General features: G+C 34.0%; 1 protein-coding gene and 1 long non-coding RNA gene across 3 annotated transcripts in view; one reads left to right on the top strand and one right to left on the bottom strand.

Moving 5' to 3' along the window:
• LOC306657958 (sodium channel protein type 2 subunit alpha-like) overlaps positions 1 to 23,283 on the bottom strand; it is a 140,724-nt gene that overhangs the window by 32,918 nt on the left and 84,523 nt on the right. Inside the window, exons 15-17 of the mRNA XM_079134527.1 lie at positions 13,636 to 13,809; positions 10,805 to 11,161; positions 4,015 to 4,494 (exon numbers count right to left, since the gene is read on the bottom strand). Coding sequence (XP_078990653.1) covers positions 4,015 to 4,494; positions 10,805 to 11,161; positions 13,636 to 13,809 — 1,011 coding nt within the window. The remainder of the gene's footprint in view (positions 1 to 4,014; positions 4,495 to 10,804; positions 11,162 to 13,635; positions 13,810 to 23,283) is intronic.
• LOC306657959 overlaps positions 1 to 23,283 on the top strand; it is a 31,535-nt gene that overhangs the window by 3,347 nt on the left and 4,905 nt on the right. The window contains exons 2-4 of one of the 2 annotated variants that reach the window (XR_013762931.1): positions 4,398 to 4,514; positions 10,910 to 11,069; positions 13,214 to 13,622. This is a non-coding gene — a long non-coding RNA (uncharacterized lncRNA). Of the gene's footprint in view, positions 1 to 4,397; positions 4,515 to 10,909; positions 11,070 to 13,213; positions 13,623 to 23,283 lie in introns of those variants that run through there. The other variant, XR_013762930.1, reaches the window with a different exon arrangement.

The following is a 23,283-nucleotide window of genomic DNA, read 5'->3' as shown; positions in this document are numbered from 1 at the left end:
TTGAATTGAATGAAAAAATTTGGTTATCCTATTTGTGTACAAAACTGTGATTTCAACATCAGAAAAAAAATGATGCACATAACAGAGCCTTGGCAACAGTGTGAGAGTTATTGCCATGTTTACATAGTAAGGAACGCCCCTTCATTTTAAAGAGATGGAAGGAACAAGAGCTTGTGATGCTCCTCCTCTGTAAGTCTGTAAATTGTGATATATTCCAATAATAACTCAGGAGAACATTGCCCAGCAGGTCTGGATGGGATAAAAGTTAGAAAAAAACAATTCACGATGGACAGAGGAGTCAACAGGAGAAAGAAGGTGGACTCCAGACCTATATTCAGAGTGAGCATAACACCTAAACATAGATGTCTATCATTGGCTCTTTTTTGATTTTTGTTTTGGTGTACAAAATATACTTCTTTCCTTTTTATCAATGTAGGAATTTTAGGAATAAATATAAACAGAATCTCCAAGGCAATTATATTCTAAATGCAAAAAACTTTTGGTTAATTGCTAAATAAAGTGATGCCCTTTTCCCTAAAACGAAGCAGATAAAAATTATACTCATGCTGCTAGCAGCCAAAACATAAACATAACATTCCAATTCGTATACATTATTATCACATTAGAACATCCTTTCAGAAGTTTGCACATGAATAACAAATTGCTTTAATTTGCAGATTACCCTTCAGAAAAACAGTATGACACTAAACACAAAACTACCAAAAATGTGCAGTCACTGGGGCAATGTTTAAAAAGGAAAATAATTTTAAAAAATTTTAAAAAGTAGGGCAGAGAAAGGTTTTCTGCAAAAGTATTTCAAACACCACCTACATTTCTCCTTTAGGTTCTTAGCATGTTCAAAATTCTGTAACCATACACAGAAGTTAATAATTCATAAAGGCATGCACTTTAAATTTCATGGAAAATAATTTCTATTAGTATCATATAAGAAAATTAAGCAGCTAATTTTTTTTCAGTTAGGGTCGTCAGACTTGCCTGACCATGCTTTATATGACTCAGCATAAGAGCAGCTGTGCATGTTTTTATTTTACTGCCAATGGATGGGCAAAGAAAGTAGCTGAGTAACATGCAGGCCAGTCAAAAGTCATTTAGAAACTGATTATATTTATATACATATATATACAACTTGCTTGGGTAACCTGGGTAAAAGTGGTGGCACGAGCCTCTGGCTGGTAATAAAACACCAGAGCTGCGTTCCTGATGGCTCCAGCTTGATTTTACCCCTGTGAGAAGTAAGAATGGTAAGCAGTGAAGGTCACCATACACAGTACCATATTACACTTTGAAAAATTATCAAACACGGCTTCAACATTATTAAAAAACTCTAAAAGGAAAATCATTCATTCGAAATCACAAAAGGAATTACACTAAATATGGTTAAAAAACATAGTAAGAGTTAAAACATTCTTGATTATGACATGAATTTTACATGGTATACTCTAGAGAATCTTTAGAGAACTAACAAAGAACTCTACCAATTCAGCAAAGGCATGGAAGAGGACTTAGTTCAAACACCCCCAACCTCTGAGCCCACTCAGTCTACCCTAGAAAGAGAAATGTATTTAGATATTCCAAAAACAAAGAGTGCTTCATTTTCCCCTTTAATTTAAAAAATAATTTAGAAAGAAGCTTCATGCCATTTTTTTACTATTCTTTGTAAACAGCACAATTCCAACTCACCAATTTAAAAAAAAATGAACAGACAAAAATGACTAGAAGACACTATGAAGGTATTTCAAGATGAGTGTTTATAATTCTTTGAAAATCATTTCAATTCTCTCTTGCTTTCTAGTATAGCTACCAGGTAAAATTCTGAAAGATCAAAACCTCTGTATATTCTCTTTACAGACTGTGATCCCAATCCTTTATTCATTTATGAATTTATATCTAGAAGATTTTATTAAAGTAACTATTGACAATTTCTTCAAAGAATAATATTCAACACTATGATGACAATGGGAAGATATTGAAAAGACTTCACAACTCAATCAAATAATTTCTTTTACTTCCAATAGGCACATCAGTTCTCTCCAAAACTCAGAGTCTACAGTATTATTTTGGAGTACTTAACTCAAACAGAGTTAAAGCTACTCAAACAGAAAACAAAACAAAACAGCTTAATGGTCAACAAGGAAACTGGAAAAAGAATGGATTTCCCTAATATAACTCCCACCTTACTGGACATCCCTGTGACAAACCAAATGGTTTGAGGTGAGACCAAACACATGTTATTTCAAAGAGTATAAAACTTAAAAATTCTTAAAAATTAGGATACTGGATGTCAAGTTAACTATACTCCCAAAGGCACTAAAACTTAGCTAGAAGATTAAACTAGCTGATGGCCTCAACATTTGACTCGGTATAATTTACTCTTACTTTATATGATACCCTAAACCTACACACGTATGAAAATAAAAATTGAATTTCTCTACTACAAGGGAATATCCACTACTAGATACAATGGCAAAATGATAGAGAGCTATGTTAAAATTTAAATGACCCAATTCTCTTTCTTAAGTGCTGACTTCCACTTCTTTGAAGCACACAATATGAGAAATTAGGCACCACACTTCCAATATAACTCAACTACTTATGTTCATGCAAATTTTATTAAAAAAATTAAAATATTATTTACTCTTTTAATGATGGTCTAATTAGTAAAAAAAAAATGATTTAATCTAATTATAGCAATGCTTTGCTCTGGGTTCTAAGGTTTTACCCCCCTTTTAAATCTCATCAGTTATTTTGTGAAACTGGTAACTATGGCTCTGTTTTTTATACCTCAGTTTTAAGTACTTATATTTAAGCATTGCCAGAATTTCGTGTTGAACATCTACTTCCATCTAAGCATTGAATTAGCAATACTATCAACTTTATAAACAAGAATGGAAAATAGCATATATTTAGCAATTTTATCAAATAAATAGAGGGCAGACTAAAATAATCTAAAATTCTCTTCTTTAAAATATAGTGTTCTTCATACTATTAACTGATCCATAATTATCATGACTGTGCTGAACTACTTAAATTTTATGTTTCAGTGCCTCAGACTCCCCCATATCATATTTCTTAGAATGGGAATAATAATAGAGATCTTTAGATTCCCTGGCAAAGAATTCAAATAAGGAAGAAAATCTCTGTTTTTTTTTTTTTTCTTTTTTTGGTCTATGTAAACTTTAATTACTGGGAATCTTCATGTTTGCATAATTAAACAATTAAATATTAAGATTTTAAATTCTTTCTTCTTTTTAGCTCCAACTCAGCACTTACCAACCTGGAGGTGAATAACTAAACAAACCAAGACATACTCTGGTACTAATACTCTTGTAAATCAAGGAACGCTTTAAACTACCAAGACCCTTACTGAGACAGTAAATTCAGAATTTTATGTTGTATAATGCATCAAGATTTGTTTGTTTAAATAGCATGACTGGGTTCAGTAGGGTTAAAAACACGTTTACCATGATTCCTTATCACAAACTTCTTTTCCTTAAAAAAAAAAAATCTTTTGCTTCAGGAAACAGAAAACTATGAGTAAATATTAAGCCAAGACCCCAGGCAGTTTTGCAGGAAAGGCATATTTCATCAGAGGCAAGAATACAACAAGATGAGAACTAGGACTACTGTCTCATCAAGCATTTTTCTAGGATATACAAAAACTACTAATGTGGGTTAATTATAAGGAAGAACATACATAAAATGAAACATTTTTATGAATCTAAAATTGTGTTAAAATAGAAAATCGATCTTAATCCACATATTATCAAGAATTCAAAAAATTGAGTATTTGAAAAATGGAGGCAATCTATCATTTCTCTAGCTATATTTTAATCTATCATTAATTTGTAAATTGTCATTTTGCCATAGGAAATGTATCAATACATAGTTCCTATTTTCTTGTTAGAAGGAAACATACAATTAAAAAATGTCTAATAGTTTTAATGCAACAGAAATGCATAGTACCAAAATATCCCCATATTTAAAAAGTCCTACCTCTTTACTTTCCTCCATATCTGACTCACTGCTGAACTCCTCAGTATTTAAATTTTCAAAGTCAGATTCTCCAACGGCAATAGGCACAGTCACAGTTAGGCTGGGGTTGTTTATAAATGACATGTAGTCACTCTCATCAACGACATACTTTTCTACACTGCTCCCTATGCCACTAGTGGTTCCATTTCCATCTTTGAGATAATTGAGGTCTTTGCCTATTTCTATAGTGGTATGGTTGGAAATACAGCTGTCTTTTTTGTTATTTAGATCTTCAAGAGGTTTAATTTCATCTAAAGCTTTCTGCTTCCTAACAAAGGCTTTCTGAATGAATTCATGTATTTTTCTTTTAACAAAATCAATTCCTTTCTGCATTCTTCCCACAGCAATCTGGAGATTGTTCATTTCATTATCATCATCAGTGGCTGCAAGATTGTCAGAACTGAAGGAGCTCAGGAGCAAGGCCAGGAAGAGATTCAGAACCTGAAATAGCAGGAAAAGAGGTGAATCACAACATTCTGCTGCTTCAACTTTTTAAGTTTTTCAGAATTGTTCTTCTATCTTATTTTATGGTAGGCATTTATTCTAGTTCATGATAAATTATGAAAAATAGTAAATGTAATAAAAACCTGGCCAATGTCAAATAATAACATTAGAACTATTTCCTTTTGAGTCGTTGAAAATCACAGAAGCCATTATTGCATGAAAATTCTATATTAAATTCAGTTCCCAAGGAGAAATCTAGGCAACTACACAGTGCCAAGATTTATTTGGGATGGTAGTTATCTTGACAATGTCCACTGTATTTCCTAGAACATTGATAATTTAATATAAATTTATCCCTAAAACCAAAAGCTGTTCCAATGTACTTAAATATTATTTGATTTTTGTGGCTTTGCACCATTTTTTCACCTAGATAAGCTGCTAAATTAGAGGAAAAAAGTGTATTTATGTTTAGATCAAAAGTCCTATTTTTTGATTTAGGAAATCATGGCCAATATATTTATACCATAGTTAGAAACACTGTAAGGAAATGGGATGTAGCTCAGCTGGTAGAGTGCTTGCCAGACATATGCAAGGTCCTAGATCCAATGTCCATGAGTCCCTGACTAAGCATATAGGGAAAAAAAAAAAAGGAAGATAGAGCAGTAAGGGGGCCAAATGCAAGAAGTCAGCAGTACAAAAGAGAAATTCTGAGAAAGATTTCAGTAAAACTCCAGTGAAAATGTAGATAAAAGTGTGTAAGATCCCATAAGGACTAAGTGCAATTTTGAGAGCCTATACTGAGCCATCAGTCAACTGCTATTCAATGACTTCTGATAATTATACTAAGACCTGCTACTTTACTTCTGGAATTTGCCAATACAGTAATATTTTTCAGTGACCTGTCTTTCAATTTGTTACTTGGACAAAAAAAGATAAAAGTAGAAAAATAAAACCAAATTCTAAATTTTTATTTTTATTCATTAGAACACCAAAGTGTGGTACCATAAATGTGTCTAGATTTGATTTTCTAAGGCTTATTAATGTATTGTCCTTATCTATTAGGTAAAATTTTCTGATGCATATCAATCAATCATTCCACATGGATGTCCAACATTGGATTCTTTTTTTGTTTGTTTTATTTTTATTTTGATTAACATGTAATTGTTATACATATTTATAATAGGGGACAGACAGATGTGAATGGTGAGAACACAAGGTTAAGGGAATAATTCTATAAAATAGGCCCACTGTGCTGACCCCCACATGTTTTCTTTTCCAAGAAGCAGTTTACCTGCAGACCTGCATGACTGAAGTGGACAGGATATGTCACATTCCTCAGCAAATTACTTGTTATCTGCAGGAGAAATGCAGGCCCAAAATAATGTTGAAAAGAGGAACCCAAGTTACCCTGAAGGGGGAGACTTTTCTGACCCTTTTCACAGGCCAGATCCTAAAACTCAGGGATTTAAGGATAATTTTTCCTAACCATTAAATCTGTAAGAATTTATGGTTAAGAATCCAATTAGAACGGGTTAGCATGGGCCATAATGACCTAGAGTTGTAATGGCAGTGGGGACTTGGAATCTTAGGTCATCCTGCTATCAGTCAAAATTCAAGAAACAGACCTGGGCTGGACTCTCTAGAAACTGGAGTACAGGAGAAGCACATTGTTCCTCTCCTCTCTGAGAGGACATCTTCTCTCCCTTGAGAGTATCCCCTTTCCCTATTCCTTCAATAAACTCATGCTTGTTACTCTGAGCAACATGTCTGAAATCTTTTTGACCTGACTGCAAGAATTAGGGTTTGAAGAGGGGGTTTTCGCATTGCTACACTTTCCTAGAACGCCCCAGCCCTGTAAACTATTTAGGGTAAAATTGTGATGTCTTGATATATGTATACATGTAACATGACTTAGAGTCAGGTTCTAGAGAGCATTGATATCAAATAATAATACTGTTTTGAAAAAGCAGCTTTTTACTGAATTCTTAGTAAGTACCAGTTCTTGTGCTAAGCATTTTTATGAGTTCATATAATTCTTACAACAGTTCCATGAGGCAGTACTTATTATTATCACTATTTTATAGATGAGAAAACTGAGCCTTCTATCTACCTTAGGAGGCTTGTCAAAGATCACAGTTAAGCAGAGAAGCTGTGTTTTTGTTTTGATAATCTAATTCTGAAATCTTCATTCTTAATTCATAGGATTGCAAAATTAACAGGGAAACAATATTTCATATCTACTCATTGCTATTTCTCTCTCTCTCTCTCTCTCTCTCTCTCTCTCTCTCTCTCTCTCTCTCTCTCTCTCCCTCTCTCAGGGGTGCTGGGGATAAAACCCAGACCTCATGCATGCTAAGCAATTGCTCTATCAAGGAGCTGCATCCCTCCATACCTTGATATTTACTTTCTCTGAACTCCTACCACTTATGTCACTATCATAAATCTTGACATTAATTTTCTAATTGCTTCTATGATCTATTATAAATAGACAATTTAATGTTATTTCATTGTCAGAAAAAAAAATTCCTTGAACCCACACTTTTCTTTCTCATATTCAATAGAGCCCCTCCCCACTTTTTAAAGCAGTACATCTGCATTGATGGTGTCCTAAAATTTTTCTTCAAATACCTTCTTGATACCTTTAGTTCCACAAATTTACTTGATATTACCCCAATTTTACTTGATATAACAGTGGAACATGTTTTTTAGGATTAGAATGCTGAGTAGCAATCAAATTTCTATCACTAGAAAGTAATGTAATCAATCTATGCTCAGGTTTTTTTTTTTTTTTTTACCTGTAAAATAAAGAAATTTTCTCAGGATCCTGTTTACAGGGTTGATGGGAGGCTTCAAAGAATCCCTGTGGCTCTCAACACACTTTCTGGCACACAGTGAATGCCTGGGAAAGTTTGGCTATTACTATCATTATTACCATTATTCAACATACCCTCTACCATCATCTACCTTATTTTCCTAAAAATATTTTTGTGAGCCAACCTAATCTCTTTGTTTAGACCTCCTTCATTACTGAAAGCTATGTGCTAAACTGCTGGACTTGGATTTTGGTGTGATCAATGGTGACCTAAGGGAACAGAGTTAGAAAAGCTCACTCAGGAACTGAAACCCTGAATCCTGTTTCACAAAGGGGCATGGAGGGAGTGCTAATTACTGAGTGAAAAGAACTCTCTCATACATCCCCCCAGTTTAGTCTTTGGAAGTAAAATGTTGTTACTAATCCCATTTGGGTCCCCAGATTGAAATTTATTGCATATATTAATAGTTTCTTCATTTCTGACTCCCACCTTGTGAGAATAGCCCCTGACTTTAATCCTGCTTGCATGCTATTGCTCCATCTTCACTTCTAGGAAATGATATCCACTACTTTTAGAACTAGCAATCTTCAAAAAGTCACATTCTCTTTCCATAGCACTTGCCTTTCACCTATCACTGGGTCTCTAGCCATGGTGCCAGGAAGCCAAGAATGGCTCATAAAAACCCTGGCCTGGGGAAGTGCAGACTATGACCCCACTTCTCTCTCGCCTGTAGACTTCGCCTGGCAGTGATTATTCACAGATACCATGGTAGAGCCCTGTTGGGCAGTTCATGTGTTGAAAAGAAGTTACACCAGCTTCTGTTTGAGGGACCTTTCCCTCATTCCAGTAAATATGGGAAGGAAGAATTGTAGGAGGCAGTGTATTAAGTTTATTCTGTCTGACTTAAGGAAGTGTGATATGAAAAAAATCCTTAACAGTGGCAAACAGGTTGGACATTACCACCTTAGCTACTCCATAAATAAGCCCAGGACATCACAAAAACATTTTAAAACTGCTAATCAAAAAGAAAGGAGAGCCTTTAATTTTTTCTCTTAGAGGTATGAAATTAAAAATTTTGCCACTAGATTAAAAATAATTATTTGATTACTTTTATGTGTTACAGCAATCCAAAATAATATTAAATGCCATCCACAGATATAGAAACTTGATACTTCCTGAAATTAACTTTATACTGGAATTCCTAATGCAATTACATATTAGAGAGATGTTTTATTTCAATAAACTAATAGATGATATGTGATAGGTTGAGTTTCTTTCTCTTTAAACTCACTCTGCATTCTCCAGCTACATTAATCTTATCAAAATATCGTCGCTCATTTTCAATTCCTGATAAAAAGCCATCTGTAGTTTTGAATTGCCTGAAGGAAAATCCACTTTATTATGCACACTCAGCCATTTTATAAATTAGACTCTACACAATCTGGCCTGAGCTTACTTTTTACTATTCCCACTCTGAATTCCCTGTTGCAGTCCAATCACTCTTTGTTGTCATAAAGGACCATTTACTGTCTTTCCTTCTCTTCTCCAATGCATGCCAGATACACATAAGAAGCAAAATCAAGTCTACAACACAGCTTATGACCTTGATGTGTTTCTGTTCTATTTAACCCTTTGACCATTTATTTCTGCTCTATACGACCTTATACTTTCCTAAAAGCAAACAGTTTTGTTGTTTTGGGGATTGTGGTGGCTTTAAAATATATCTGCAAATTACTTGATACGCTTCCCTTCAAAAAATAGAGACTAATTTCTTCTGAAGTTTGAGCTTTTAGTGATTGTCTTCTAACTAACAGAAAACTGCAGAGGTTATGGAGAATGACTTTCAGGTTTAGGACATAAAGAAGACTCCCACCTTGCCTTATCTCTTGTACCTGCTCTGGGAGAAACCAGTGGTGATGTTATAAGGATACTCAACATCCTTATCAAGAGGCCCATGTAGATAGTAACTGAGATCTTCAACCAACAGCCAACAATGAACTGAGACTACCTGCCCCTACCCATGAGCTGAGCCTTCTTAGATGTTGACCCACTAGCCTCAATTAAGATGACTATAGCCTCAACCAACACCTTCACAGCAACCTCGTAACTGACCCTGAGCCAGAACCACACAGATAAATTGCTCCCAAATTCCTGACCCACAGAAACCATGTTTGATGTTTTAAGCCACCATTCATATTTCTGAATTATACCCTGTGTATGTTTCATGGTACTTCAAACACAGATCAGGGCCAGGGTTAGCTCAGTGTTTGAGCACTCACCTAATATATATAAGGCCCTGGGTTTGATCCTCATAACAAAACAAAACAAAACAAAACAAAACAAAAGCAGGATTTTCTAAGATAATGCTAAGGATTCTAAAATCTGGTAATGAATAGAAATTAAAGGACAATATTTTGAATTTTTTCCCTATTTCTTAATTTATTTTCCTTTGGGGAATTAGAGTTGTTTTTTTTACATGAATGGAAATTAAGTCTATAGGTTAGAATACTGGTCATGTAGTTCTTTTCCTATTTCATTGGTTTGACTCCTACTTAAGCAAAGCAGCATAATTAGTTTACTTAAAGCCTAAGAACAAGCTCAGTCCCACAGTGTGTACTATCCTGTTCCCAACTACTGGGTATACTGTTCCTTCCCTGGTTTGGAATGATTACCTTTCTTCCCACCAATTCAAATCTTACATTGCAATTAAAGATATTTCAGGTCCAAACTCTTTGAACTTCCATGCTAATATGAAGCAATGCTTCCATTTTGTGAACTTAGTAGACAGCACATCATTTCAAACATGTGATAGATAAATTCCCATTTTTATTTCTGTTCGAGTAAATGTCATAACACTGTGTCATATTGATTTTCCTTTTATCTTTCTCACACTTCCAAGATGGTACAGTGGTTCTGGGTCATGGTTAATTTTATACAAAGTGACAATTTATGTTTCTTGATTCAATGTTACTGATTCAAACTATAATTTTTAGGTTACAAATAACCTGTATACTTTTAATGAACTGAGATGATTAGTAATTTTTAAACTTTAATTTGTAGGAAACTTGGATTTGAAACATTCAAAGGATATTACTGTTATTACTTAGAAATGAAATGTGTGACATGAACTTGAATTTGAAACATATTCAAAGGATACTAATGTTATTACTAAGAAATAAAAGGAGTTCATAGTGATACACTTCCATATTTTAGTACAAGAACTAAAAAATAAAAGCCCGAGACATTCCCCTCTATGGAATAATAGTAAGAGGAACAGTGAAAATGAATAATGCTGGTTCAAGAGGCATTTTGAGGGTCTGCGTGATTCATAGTCATCTGCCTGGTTCTTGCAATCATGAATAATAGAGACTAGGAAATGACTTTGATATAAAAACAATCCACAAAAATAATGCAAAATATTCACCAGTTCAGCATACTATTTTATGATTACATAATCTTGTACTGAAAACCAGGAAAATGTTTTTAGTACGTACCACAAGGTTTCCAATTACCATGACCATCATGAAGACAGTAAGGCACATGGTTTGGCCAGCGACCTCCATACAGTCCCACATGGTCTCTATCCACTCTCCACACAGCACTCGGAACACAATCAGGAAGGAGTGGAAGAAGTCATGCATGTGCCAGCGTGGGAGTTCACAATCATTGGAAATCTTGCAGACACATTCTTTGTAGCTCTTTCCAAAGAGCTGCATGCCAACCACAGCAAAAATAAAGACAATGATGGCCAACACCAAGGTGAGGTTTCCCAGAGCCCCCACGGAATTGCCAATGATCTTTATTAGCATATTCAGAGTTGGCCAAGACTTTGCCAACTTGAAAACTCTGAGCTGGAAAAAAAAGCAAAAAAGGCTGTTAATGACCTGCATTAATATATTTACTTCTTTCTCTTTTTTTACAGCAAGAAAACACAGATTGTATTTTTTTTGTTTATTATTCATACTACAATTTACAGGAAATGCTACATAAGCCACAAAATTTGTCTTTTATCTTTTTTGAAAAAAATGTTTTTATTAGTGCATTTTAGTTATACATAATAGTTGGGTTCATTTTGACATAATTATTCAAGCATGGAATTTAATTTGCTCCATTTCAGTCCCTAGTGCCTCCTTTTTCTCTTCCCTCCTGCATCTCCCTCTTTCCTTTCCTCCATTCTACTGGTCTTCCTTTTATTTATTTATTCGTTCATTTTTAATTGGTGCTTTATAGATATACATAAAGAGCGAATGCACGGTGTTATATTTCTATGGTACATTGTGTAACTTTGAATGACCTACATTTCTGCAGCATCTGTAATTTTGTTTCCAGCTACAATCTACAGTGTGACTATCTCAATTGCAGAGTGATTGATTATTTAAGTGTTAAACTATTACCTAGCAAATGTAGCAGGTATTTGATACCATGGGGATATTTTTCATTCTGAAATAGACATGTTATAAATAAAATAATTATGTTACATGGTCTTTGAATTGGCATTTAAATAATAGAAATCCTACATAAGCATATGAAATGTATCTTTTTTTTAAGGAACTAAGATATTAAAGATTAATGGTAGCTAAATAGCAGAGATTCATTTTCAGGAAAATAGAAGCTCCCATTGTTTAAAAGCTCAAAGTGAATATAATTTTTAGTATACTTAATATATTATACTGAAGTGCACAAGCGCAAATAATATTAACAAATTACACATGGTGTGAGAGAAAAATCAACTCATTTTTTGAGTACTAACATTATTTAATCTAACTATATCTTTAGTTTGCTGTAATATTAGGCAATATTTTTAAGATGTATCATATTTGAAGGAGAAATACTTGGACTTAGGGAAAAAGTTGCACTTTTCAATCTGATGTTTTCAGTGACTTAATCAACTCATTATAACGTGTCTCTCTCTGCCACTGTGCTTGACACTTTGGTTGGTATTATCTCATAGAGACCTCTCAAGTACCATTTACAGTTAAACAACAGCAGTATTTTATTTCTGATGCTTCAGTAAATGTCAGGCTGAGAACAGTGCATTATTTAATGGCATCTAAGTGACCCAGAGGAGCGAATATAAGCACCAAAGTGTTTAATTTATTCCCAAAGAATAATTTATGCAAAAGAGCCTGACACACTAAGTAAAATGCTAATGACATATGCTCCCTGATGCCCTAAACTGCATCACATTATCATGAAGGTTTATTAAACATCTTTTTAAAGTAGTTGCCCATATTATTTGTCATCTAATAATTTTTAACTTTTGTTCTATTTCTTGCATCTTTCTAGTTTCAAATTAGGTCAGTATTCTCGAGACCTAAAAAAGGAAACCATAATTCTCTGGATCTCAATTCAAAATTAAAATCTGACAGTAGCAAAGGAAAATTTGTGTGTGTGTGTGTGTGTGTGTGTGTGTGTGTGTGTGTGATGCCACGATGCCAGGGACCAGGCCTTTGCACATTTTAGACAAGTGCTCTACCTGGTGGATCCATAGCAATGACCTTGAGTGCAACCCAGACACAAAGTAAAATTCTAAACAGGTTTCACAACAGTGTCTTGAGACATTAAAATGTCTTGAGCATTAAAATAAATCATCTAGAACTTGTCTTTAGTAACTATATGCAACCTCTGTACTTTGAAAATAAATCAGAAAAAGTTAAAACCAACTCAAAGCAATAACACAATAAAACATCAAATTTTCAATGGAAATAAGTCTCTTGATTTTAAAAGATCAAAGCATTTGTGAATAGTAAGGACCAAATGAAAGCTACATCTTTAAAATGAGCAAAATTTACATGGGCACTCTTCTCAAAGAGTGGATTTGATAATTTTCTGATATGACTGAAGGACAAAGGTACGGAGCTCATTCTGTTATCCTCTTCTTTGTGTACTGTTCCTTGTTCCAGTTCCTGGTTTCTATCTGGACAGAGTGAATAATGAGCTGCTCTATAATTGCTGAACCCTGCAGAAAGGGGAGCCCATCCTACATGAAGGCTTATACCTGTTACACAAACCTCAGATAACTGAGTTGTCTACAGTGGTATTTAATTGTGATTTGGGTTTATCTGAGACTCTCTACTTCTCCCTCTCCATTTGATTTTCCATTTGATTCTAAGAAGAGAACTGTTGACTGTTGACTCAAATAAACAACCTATTTATTAAAACTACAATGAAGAAGAAATTACAATCTGGTGATGAGGCAATTTGGTTTGTTCCGTAAATGTATTAAAATATTAGAATTATAAAAATCTTAAAATTATTAGTAAATAAGGATGAAGACTAATTAATTACAGAAATAAAAATTATCAACCCTGCTGAGTTAGTTTACCAGTCGGAATGATCGGAGAACTGACAATCCTTCCACATTTGCCAAACCAAGTTCCATTAAACTAAGGCTCACAATAAAACCATCAAAAATATTCCAGCCTTCTTGAAAGTAATAATATGGATCCATAGCAATGATCTTGAGAAACATTTCAGCTGTGAAGATCCCAGTGAAGACCTGAATGAGAAATGTAGTTGATTACAGGAGTGCATACTCTTGACACACAAATAATTCCTAAGCAATTTTGTTGATTCCCAACACATCAAAATTAAATTCTGAATTTTAAAAATTGCTTTGGGACCAACAAATTGGTACTTTCAAATGCTTTCTGTCCAAATCAATATTTAATTGTTCATTATAGTTATGGATTATCAAGCAATAAAGTGTACATGGATTAAGATAAAATTAATAATCTTATTTGCAAAGGGAAGGTGCTATTGACTTAGTGAGATCAATTGGCTCTGCCTATGATCTTTTGCCTTCCAAATCTGCTTTTTACTAGCAGTGCAGACTTCAGGCACCAAGCAAAATGGATTGTTCCTATCTCCTGGCCCTGCAGATAAGACTGGTCCTAAGGAGGCTTCATGTAAACTGTAATAAACATGAGCACTACTAACTCAATAGATGTTAAAGATGTTTTAAAAAGTCCCTTTTGCTGGCAAAAGGGAAGGAGCATTTTCCATTCTCTATTTCCAATCTGTGCCGTTATTTCAAATCTTCTTTCTGTTTCATTTGTTTTCATCTATGTCCTTATTCCATACTCTCAGTGTATTTGCTTCTTGGAACTAATGGAAGTTGGCCAACCTGAAATTTCCATTTCCCTTTATCTATAAAACTACTTACATCCATATCCATGCTTTGATTTTTCCTTCTTGCTAAAATGAAAGAAGTGCCCTTGTTCTGAGCTAATTTCCTCAATTGTGCTACATGCCTCTTCTGACTTTCTCAAGGAATTTCTCAATTGAGGGATAGTTTCAGCACCTTCCTGCAACTGGCTGCTTCTCAGTCCTTCCCCACCTTAAAAATTTCATCACTGTCATCAAATCAAGTCTCCCTGTACTCCATTCCCTTTTCTAGTTGGTGCCAACTATCATCTCCTAATAGCCACAATGTCTCTAAGAGATGGTGTTCTTATCCAAACTCACTAGTTGGACTCTTCAACTTGCTCTTAATAAACCAGAAATTTGGCTCAAAGTGATCCTCCATACTTAATGAACTGTAAACTGGATAGTTTGATTTTTTATTTTTTTTTTTAAATTGTAACTTAACCTAAGGATATACCCTTGTAACCAAGTTGAGCCTCAATCAGTCATAGCAGCTGAACTTCCAGCTTTTCTCTGGCTATAAATATAAACTAGATGTGACAGGGCAGTGAGTACCAAACGTGGCCCATCTTGAATGCTTCTCATTTGTGGAACCTCTTTATTTGTGCTTGGCTACACTAGGTTAAATTGAAGTGGTCTGGTTTTTTTTTTTTTTTTTCTTTTAAATACTCCACAATCCACCAATGAACATAAATTGCTTCAACTAACTTCACCAACATAAAATTCATTGTCACACAATCTAATGAAAAGTTTTAATAGCTAAACTTGTTCTTTTAGAAGCTTTTGACATTGTTTTCTGTTTCTTGTTCCTTGAAATATTTTTCTGTCCTCGGTTTCTTTAATCCATTCCTCCCTGGATTTTTCTCAGTTGTCTTTTTTTCCCCTAACAAATGACTTGATATTGAAATTCTTCAAAGATCTCAATTTTACTCTAACTGTACCTTTTATAATAAATTGCATTTTTATAGTAAGTTTACATTCTGAGGTCTATTTTTCTGTTCAAGCATACCTCCAAAGCTCTAGGTGACACAATCCTCTGTTCATTCAATACTTCCCTTTGGATGGCTATCTCACAGAAAACTCAAATTCAACAAGTTCGAAATCCACTATTGCTTTGTATGCACAACCCTGCTTCTCTTCTGACATTTTCTAAATTAGTAAATGAAATCTCTTTCTACCTAGATGGCAAACTCAGAAATCCAAGAGTTTTAGTGATTTTTTCAAATATTCCTTGAAAACGTCAAATTGAAATGCATGCATGCATGTGTAACACAGGGGTACATGAATACATAACTATGCATACATTAATAATTTACTCTTGTTTGCTGTTGAATAGAACCCCATTGTTTGGATATTTTATATTTGAATACATATTTAGATTTGCCTATCCCAACATCTCAAAAATGTTCTCCTATGTTTTATTTCAGAAATTCTATTGTTTTAAATTTTATACTTAGGCTACCATCCATAGCAATTTTTTCATATTATGTGAGATTGGAGGTGAGATTCATTTTTTAGTTATAGATTTATCTAAGTGTTTCAGAAATTTTTTTCTAGAACTTCTTTTTTTCCTATTTAATTTCTTTGGTGTTTTTGTCAAAACTCACTGAGATATTGTTTGGATCTGTTTATGAATATATGTTCCATTGATGTCTTAGCACATGCCAATACCAAAATATTATAGATTAACATAGCTCCATAATATTATAGATTAACATAGCTGGAGTCAGGTTTGTTAATTTTGTTATTCTTTTTCAGCATTGTTTTGGCAATTTAAAGTGCTATGCATTTCCAAATAAAATTTAAATTCTGTGCATCAACTTCTACAAAGAAAAACTGCTGAGATTCCAATTATGATTGGGTTGAATTAATAGACAAATTTGGGTAGAACTGATTTCATTTTTTTTTTTTTTTTTTTTGGTACCGAAATTTGAACCCAAAGGTACTTAACCACTGAGCCACATCCCAAGCCTTTTTAAAATATTTTACTTAGAGACAGGGTCTCACTGAGTTGCTTAGGCCTAGCTAAATTGCTGAGACTGACTTTGAACTCATGATCCTCCGGCCTCAGTCTCCTGAGCTGCTGGGATTACAGGAGTGTATCACCACACCTGATAAGAACTAATTTCTTAATAATGTGATACTAACAATATCGAATTTAATAACACTTAATCTTCTATTCCATGAACACAGCATATATGTTTCTGCTTATTTAAATCTTTTAAAAGTACTTTCAGTTATTTTTTATAGTTTTCAGCGCAGATGTCTTGAAATCATTTGTAAAATTATTACTAAGTAGCTTGCGGGGTTTTTTGACACTTTAAATAAATATGTAAATTTGCTGTTGAGACCTCATAATTGTTTTGCAGATTGATTGGACTTTTCTACATATATCATCATGTTGACAAAATAAAAATATCTAATCACATTTCAACTTTTATCTATTTTACTTGTGTTTTCTCCTGTATTACATTCTAGTATGTTCTGTAGGACTTCTGGTGCAATATTGATAGAACAGCAAAAATTGATGACCTGCCTCAAAAACTGACGCCTTTTAGGGTCAAATACTCAAATTTTCTTAGGATTTGCATTCACTATTTTAATACTAAGCAAAACGGTAGCTGTAGGTTTTCTTATATGTCTTTCATTAATTTAAGAAAGGTGGTTTCTACTCCTAAATTACTGAAGGTTTTTATCACAAATGTCTAATTTTTTCAAAGGCCCTTTCTGCATCTATTGAGATAATGTTATGCTTTTCTTTCCCTTATTCATTTCCTCCCTCTTTCCTTCCCTCTGTCTCTTTCAGAGTTACATTCCCAGCCCTTCCTCCTGTCTCAGCTTTCCAGGTACCTAGGATTATAGGTGTGTGCCAACTTGTCTGGCTTTGTTCTCTTAATATAGTCAATTAATTAATCATTTTTCAAATGTTCAATGAATATTGGTTTTCTGAGATAAACCTTACTTTTTCATAATTAATAAACTTTCTATGTATTATTATATTGTATTAATATTCTGATGATTTTTCTCCCTCTATGTTCATAAGGGACCCTCTCCTGTAATTTTCTCTATAACATTAATGTTGTGCCATTTTATATGAAATTTTCTCAACTTTTCATATGTCTTAAACTTGCATATGTTATAAAATTTTGCTTTAAACAATGTCTTATGAATAAATTTATACAGATACAATCTTTTATATTCCCCAATATTTATTCATTTCTAATGACCATCATTCCCATATCCAAATTTCTATCTGAATATTTTTCCCATTCAGCTTGAAGAATTTCCCTTAGCACTTTTTAAAATTTCTTTTTATTGTAAACAAATGGGATATATCTTGTTTCTCTGTTTGTACATGGAGAAGAGGCATTCCATTTGTGTAATCATACGTTTACCTAGGGTAATAGTTTTTTATTTCCCTTAGCATTTTTTGTAGCATAGTTCTGGTGTGGCAACAACTTCTATGGGTATTTGTTTATCTTAAAATTATTTATTTCATATTAATTTTTGATGGTACTTTCACGGTTCATAGAATTATACATCAGTACCTTTGCCCTCCTCTTCTTCCTCCTTTTCTTCTTCCTTCCTCCTTCCATCAGACTACTTTCCTCTGGTCTGAATTATTTCTGATGAGATGTTAGTCTCATGCATATACGTATTCTAATTTTGGATGCTTCTGAAGTCTTTCCCCACCCCGCCCCATTGGCATGAGAAAATGTGCTCAGAATACAGTTTACTCTGTATTTATCTTTTCTGATGTTCCTGTTAATCTTTAGGCCTATAAGGTAATTCTTTCACCAACTTTGGAAACATTTTAGTCATTATATCTTTAAAAATTTGTTTTTCATCACTCCTTTTTACCATTTTGGTTTCACATTATGAAAATATTGCTCATTTAAATATTATAAATATTAACAAATTAGTAATTTCTGTTGATTTGCTTCAAATTCAACAACCATTTTTTCTTCTTGAACTCAGGAATGCTTTACAACTGTGCTACATCCCCAGCTACATCCCTATCCCTTTTTCTATTTTTTATTTTGAGGCAAGTCTCACTAAGATGCTGAAGCTGGCCTCGAATTTGGGACCTCCTGCATCAGCCTCTTCAGTCACTGGGATTACACACAGACATTACCATACTAGCAACGACAATTTCTTTTGACATCTGTATTTTTATTTTTAATCCATCCATGATTTATTTTGGGGGGAAGGTAACAGGGATTGAACTCAGGATCACTGGACCACTGAGTCACATCACCAGCCCTATTTTGTATTATATTTAGAGATTAAAATTTGAACTTTTCAATTAAAAAATGTCTAGTGTATTCTTTTCAGTTTTCATTTTTCTATTTATATCCTCTGTTTGTTTCTTCTTTTTGACCATTTTTCCTTTTAAATTGTTCAACATATTTCTAATAGCTCCTCCAAAATCCTTTTGCTTTTTTTCTAATGTCATCCCCACACCTGTTTCTATTGACTATTTTTTCCCAAGTATGAGTCACATTTTCTTATTTATTCACATGCTATCTAATTTTTATGTGACATGAATGAGTTCAATACAAGGAATTCTTCAATATAGAGAATTTATCCTAGAGAAATTGATATGACATTATGACAGGTGATATGTACAAGAACGTTTACTATCAGAAGCATAAATTCTGGAATGAACTTGAACATCCATTAATTGGTCATTGGATGAATATATGGTGGAATATTAGGTAATTTATAATTCAGTGACTTGTAACATGTTCACAGAATTGTACAGTCATGAAAATTATTGAATTTAGGACTGATTTTTGTCACCTCAAAAAGAAACCACATACGCATTTAGCAGTTTTTCCCATTTACCCTAATCCAACCACCTGGTAACCACTAATCTACTTTGTCTCTATGAATTTACTTACTTTGGACATTGTATATAAACAAAGTGGCAAAATATGTGACATTCTGCAACTGACTTTGTTCACTTATTATAATGTATTCAAGAATCATCCATGTTGTAGTATGTAGCAATACTTCTTTCATTTTTATGGCTAAAAAATTTTCCATCACAGGAATATACCACATTTTTTTATCCATTTCTCAGTTGATAGGCATTTGAGTTATTTTTATTATTTTAGACATTTGAGTTGCTTTTAGGTTTTATTATTAATACTATTTTTAATATCTGTTCAGAGCAAATTATTCATGTGAAAATATGTGTTTAATTCTCTGTGTACCCACAAATGGAACTTCAGGGTCACATAGTAACCCTTTTCTAATATTTTGGGAAACTGTTAAATTGTTTCTAAGATTTCATCTTACTCTAATTAAAATGGCTATTATCAAGAACATGAGCAATAATAAGAGTTGGCATGGATGTGGGGAAAAAGACATGCTTATACATTGCTGGGGTAAGCTTAGCTATTGCCTTAAACATTTATTATGTGATAAAAATAGTCAAAATTCTTTCTCCTAGCTTTTTTTAAACCTATAACTTAGTACCTGTTTGTGGGGGCGCCTAGCTCTCCTTGCAGTGCTTGACAGAGTTCCACTGAAGGATGATTACAGAGACTCATCCTAAAAGGATTGCATGCCAGCTGTATGCCTCCCTAGCTTGGATGTTATTCTGTGGAGTTTTCCTAATAATATATTACTCACTTCAGTCTGGGGATCTTGCTAGAGGTGATGGGAATAATTCTACAAATTTCCAGAACAACATCATGGAGACAAAACACATGTTGAAACCCTGTGATGTTAACCTCACAACAGAAGAATGTTTTTATTATGTTAAAAATCAAACACTGCATTTACTGGCACAGCCAGAACCTGTTGGGGCACAGAAATTTATATATAACAATGTTTCCCCAAGTTCTAATCACAAAGCACCTCCCACAGTAGCTACTAGATATGGACTAGCTTATTTTATCAATGGCAAGCCCTGGTACCTCGCTAAAGGCAAGCCCTTAGAGAAGGTAGATATAGATCTCCCCCTGTCTCCTACAGGGTGGTTTAATCCAGATGATGGTTTTGTTTATGTGTGGTGGTAAGGTAAAAAAATAAGGTTTCACAATAGTCCTTCCTTCCTACAAAGAATAGGTCACCCCTATAATAAACATTGGTACACAATGCCCTGCTCTGGGAAAAAAAGCTACATAAGACAATGTAATTTATTCAGTAAAAAAACTTGGCCACAAGAACCACTGCGACCGCTGCCCTCCTGTAGCCCTTAACTCAGCAATTTAGATATTAACCAGATGGACCTAGTAGAGATGGTCACATGACATTATTTGTCTATCGCTTTACCACAAAAATAATAAGAATAGTCTTAGGTCATATAGAGTTTAGATATTAAGGAAATAAACATTGTATTAGCTCATTGACATAGTTAGATATTCTTAAAACAATTGTGATTAGGTAAGGATAATCTGTAAGGTTACTATTTTCTCATAATCTTTCGGTAAAAATAATTTCTGCTTGTGCTTTGGAAACTTCTTTGATTTTATTAATCACAAGCCTGTCATCAAAGCCTGAAGAAAAATGTATATAAACCCAGCCTTCCCCAGAATAAAGTGGGATTGATTGCACCAGAACTAGAATCTGTGTCTTTCATTCTCCATCCATTGCTGACGCTGTCTCCTCGCGCCCCGTTTACCAGTGTGGAACCCATGGACTCCTGTTAGGGCTGGACCCCGGCACCTGTGGACCACCCTATCCCTCCTCTCTTCTTTCCTCAGTTTCTTGGAAGTGCCATTCTACTCTCAATTTCTACAAGATCAATTTTTTAGATTGCTTATATGAATAAGATCCTATAGTATTTGTCTTTTTGTCACAAATATTTCACCTAATTTAATGACCTCAAGTTCCATTCATGTCGTTGGAAATGACAGAAATTGGTTCTTTTTAATGGTTGAGTAGTATTCCACTATATATATGTACCATATCCTCTTTATGCCATGATAATTTGATTGAAATTTAGGTGTCTATTTCTTGACTATTGTTAATAATGTTGCAGTAAACTTGAGAGTACAGATGTTTATTTGACATACTAACTTCAAATTGTTTGGATGCATATGCATCAGGAACCATGAAACCACTAGAAGAAAGCATAAACAAATACTTTGGGGCACTGGAATGGGAAAGGATTTTTTGAATAAGACCCCAAAAGCACAGGAAACAAAAGTGAAAATAGATGAGATACATCAAACTACAAGACTTCTGCACAGCAAGGAAATAGTCAACACAGTGAACAGACAACTTTCAAGATGGCGAAAATCTGTGTAAAGTACACATCTGACAGTGGTTAATGTCCAGAATATGCAAGGAACGTGAACAACTCATTTAGTCTTGGTTATCCAATATGCTGGCCTACAATAGTTTTCAGCTTCTTTATTCTCCCTGGTGGTTTCTGTTTGGTCTGTGGTGATATGCTCTCTTCATTTTTGCTTTAGTAATTTGAGTTTTCTTTTTCCTAGTAATCTAGAAAGATTCATTAATTCTGCTGATCATTTCAAAGAACTAACTTTTGAGTTTGTTGAATTCCAGTGTTCTTTTTCTATTTATTGTTTTTGTCCCTATGCAAAATTTGGACTTACTCTGCTCTTCACTACGCTCAAAATGACCACGGGAAAAGATGATGAGTCTCATGCATAATCTAATCACTTCAGGGGAAAGTTTGCATTATTGATTTAAGAAATCATCTTTTTTAAGCCATGGGCATTTACAATACATAGCTCTTGAAACACTTTTTAGTTGCCCCCATTAATTTCAGTTTGGTGTGTTTTCATTTTCCTTTATTTTAAAGTGTTTTCCAATTTCTTTTATGAGAAATTTTTAAATCCATTGGTTATTTAAGAATAAATTTTGTAATTTTCACATATTTGTAATTTTTCTACCTTTGTATATTATTGATTTCTAGTATTTATTTCAATTTTTTTTAATCAAAGAGTACTTTTCATAGTTTTAAACTTTTTCAGTTTATTGATGTTTATTCTGTCACCTAACATACAGAGGAAGCTCCCATATGCATTTGAGAAGAAATTGTGTCCTGTGTTTGTATTTTCTAGAATTCCATGATTCACCTCAAATGCAAATTCTGCCTTTCTTAACACTTCTGATAAGTTCCAATTTTAACTTTCCATCTATTGTTTATGTCTTTCCAGTCCCCACCCTTCCTTCTCATAATGGCGTCCCAATTTTCTTCTTCATAGTGCCACTCATTTACTCTCCAGATACGGTATTCTAATCCTAGAACCTGAACAACTGATTGGCTTAGAAAGGGTCATGTGACACTAGCAGGGTTGATGATATTCAATTCTTGGATCTTAGTTACAGCTAATAGTTGGGAACCCACAATCTTCCTGTTCAGGGACTTGCATGGGTACAATAAAGTTGGTATCCCCTTGTCCACAGTAGAAGATACCTGGGCAGAGTTAAAGGAAACATCTGGGAGGAGGTGGGGCCAGAAGTTGACTCTCAATGGCATTGACAGAGAACTGAAATCTAGTCAGGTTAGAATCTGGAGCTAGTTCCAAATACACTTCAGTTACTTAAGGTAATAAATTCCCTTTATTCGTGCTTAACTCGTTTGTACTCTAATATCCACCTCCATAAACCATTTTTGCATCACTTGCCTACTTTTTAGATTCCTATATAGGTGAAAATTTGAACTAAATAACATGACTGTCCTTTCCTGTTTTAAGTTTCTGTGATTTGTGACCATAGCTTACAATATCCCCTGAAATAGCTTTTGGAATCTCTGTAGAGCAGGCTGTCCACTGCTGAATCAATTTCTCATGGGCACAGTTTTCCTGAGAGCAAACTACAGATAATCAATCATAGTATCTGC

This window comes from Sciurus vulgaris, assembly GCF_902686455.1.
Source record: "Sciurus vulgaris genome assembly, chromosome: 3".
Lineage (NCBI taxonomy): Eukaryota > Metazoa > Chordata > Mammalia > Rodentia > Sciuridae > Sciurus > Sciurus vulgaris.
Note: the sequence above shows the minus strand (reverse complement) of the source record. Positions and strands in the feature narration are given on the sequence as shown.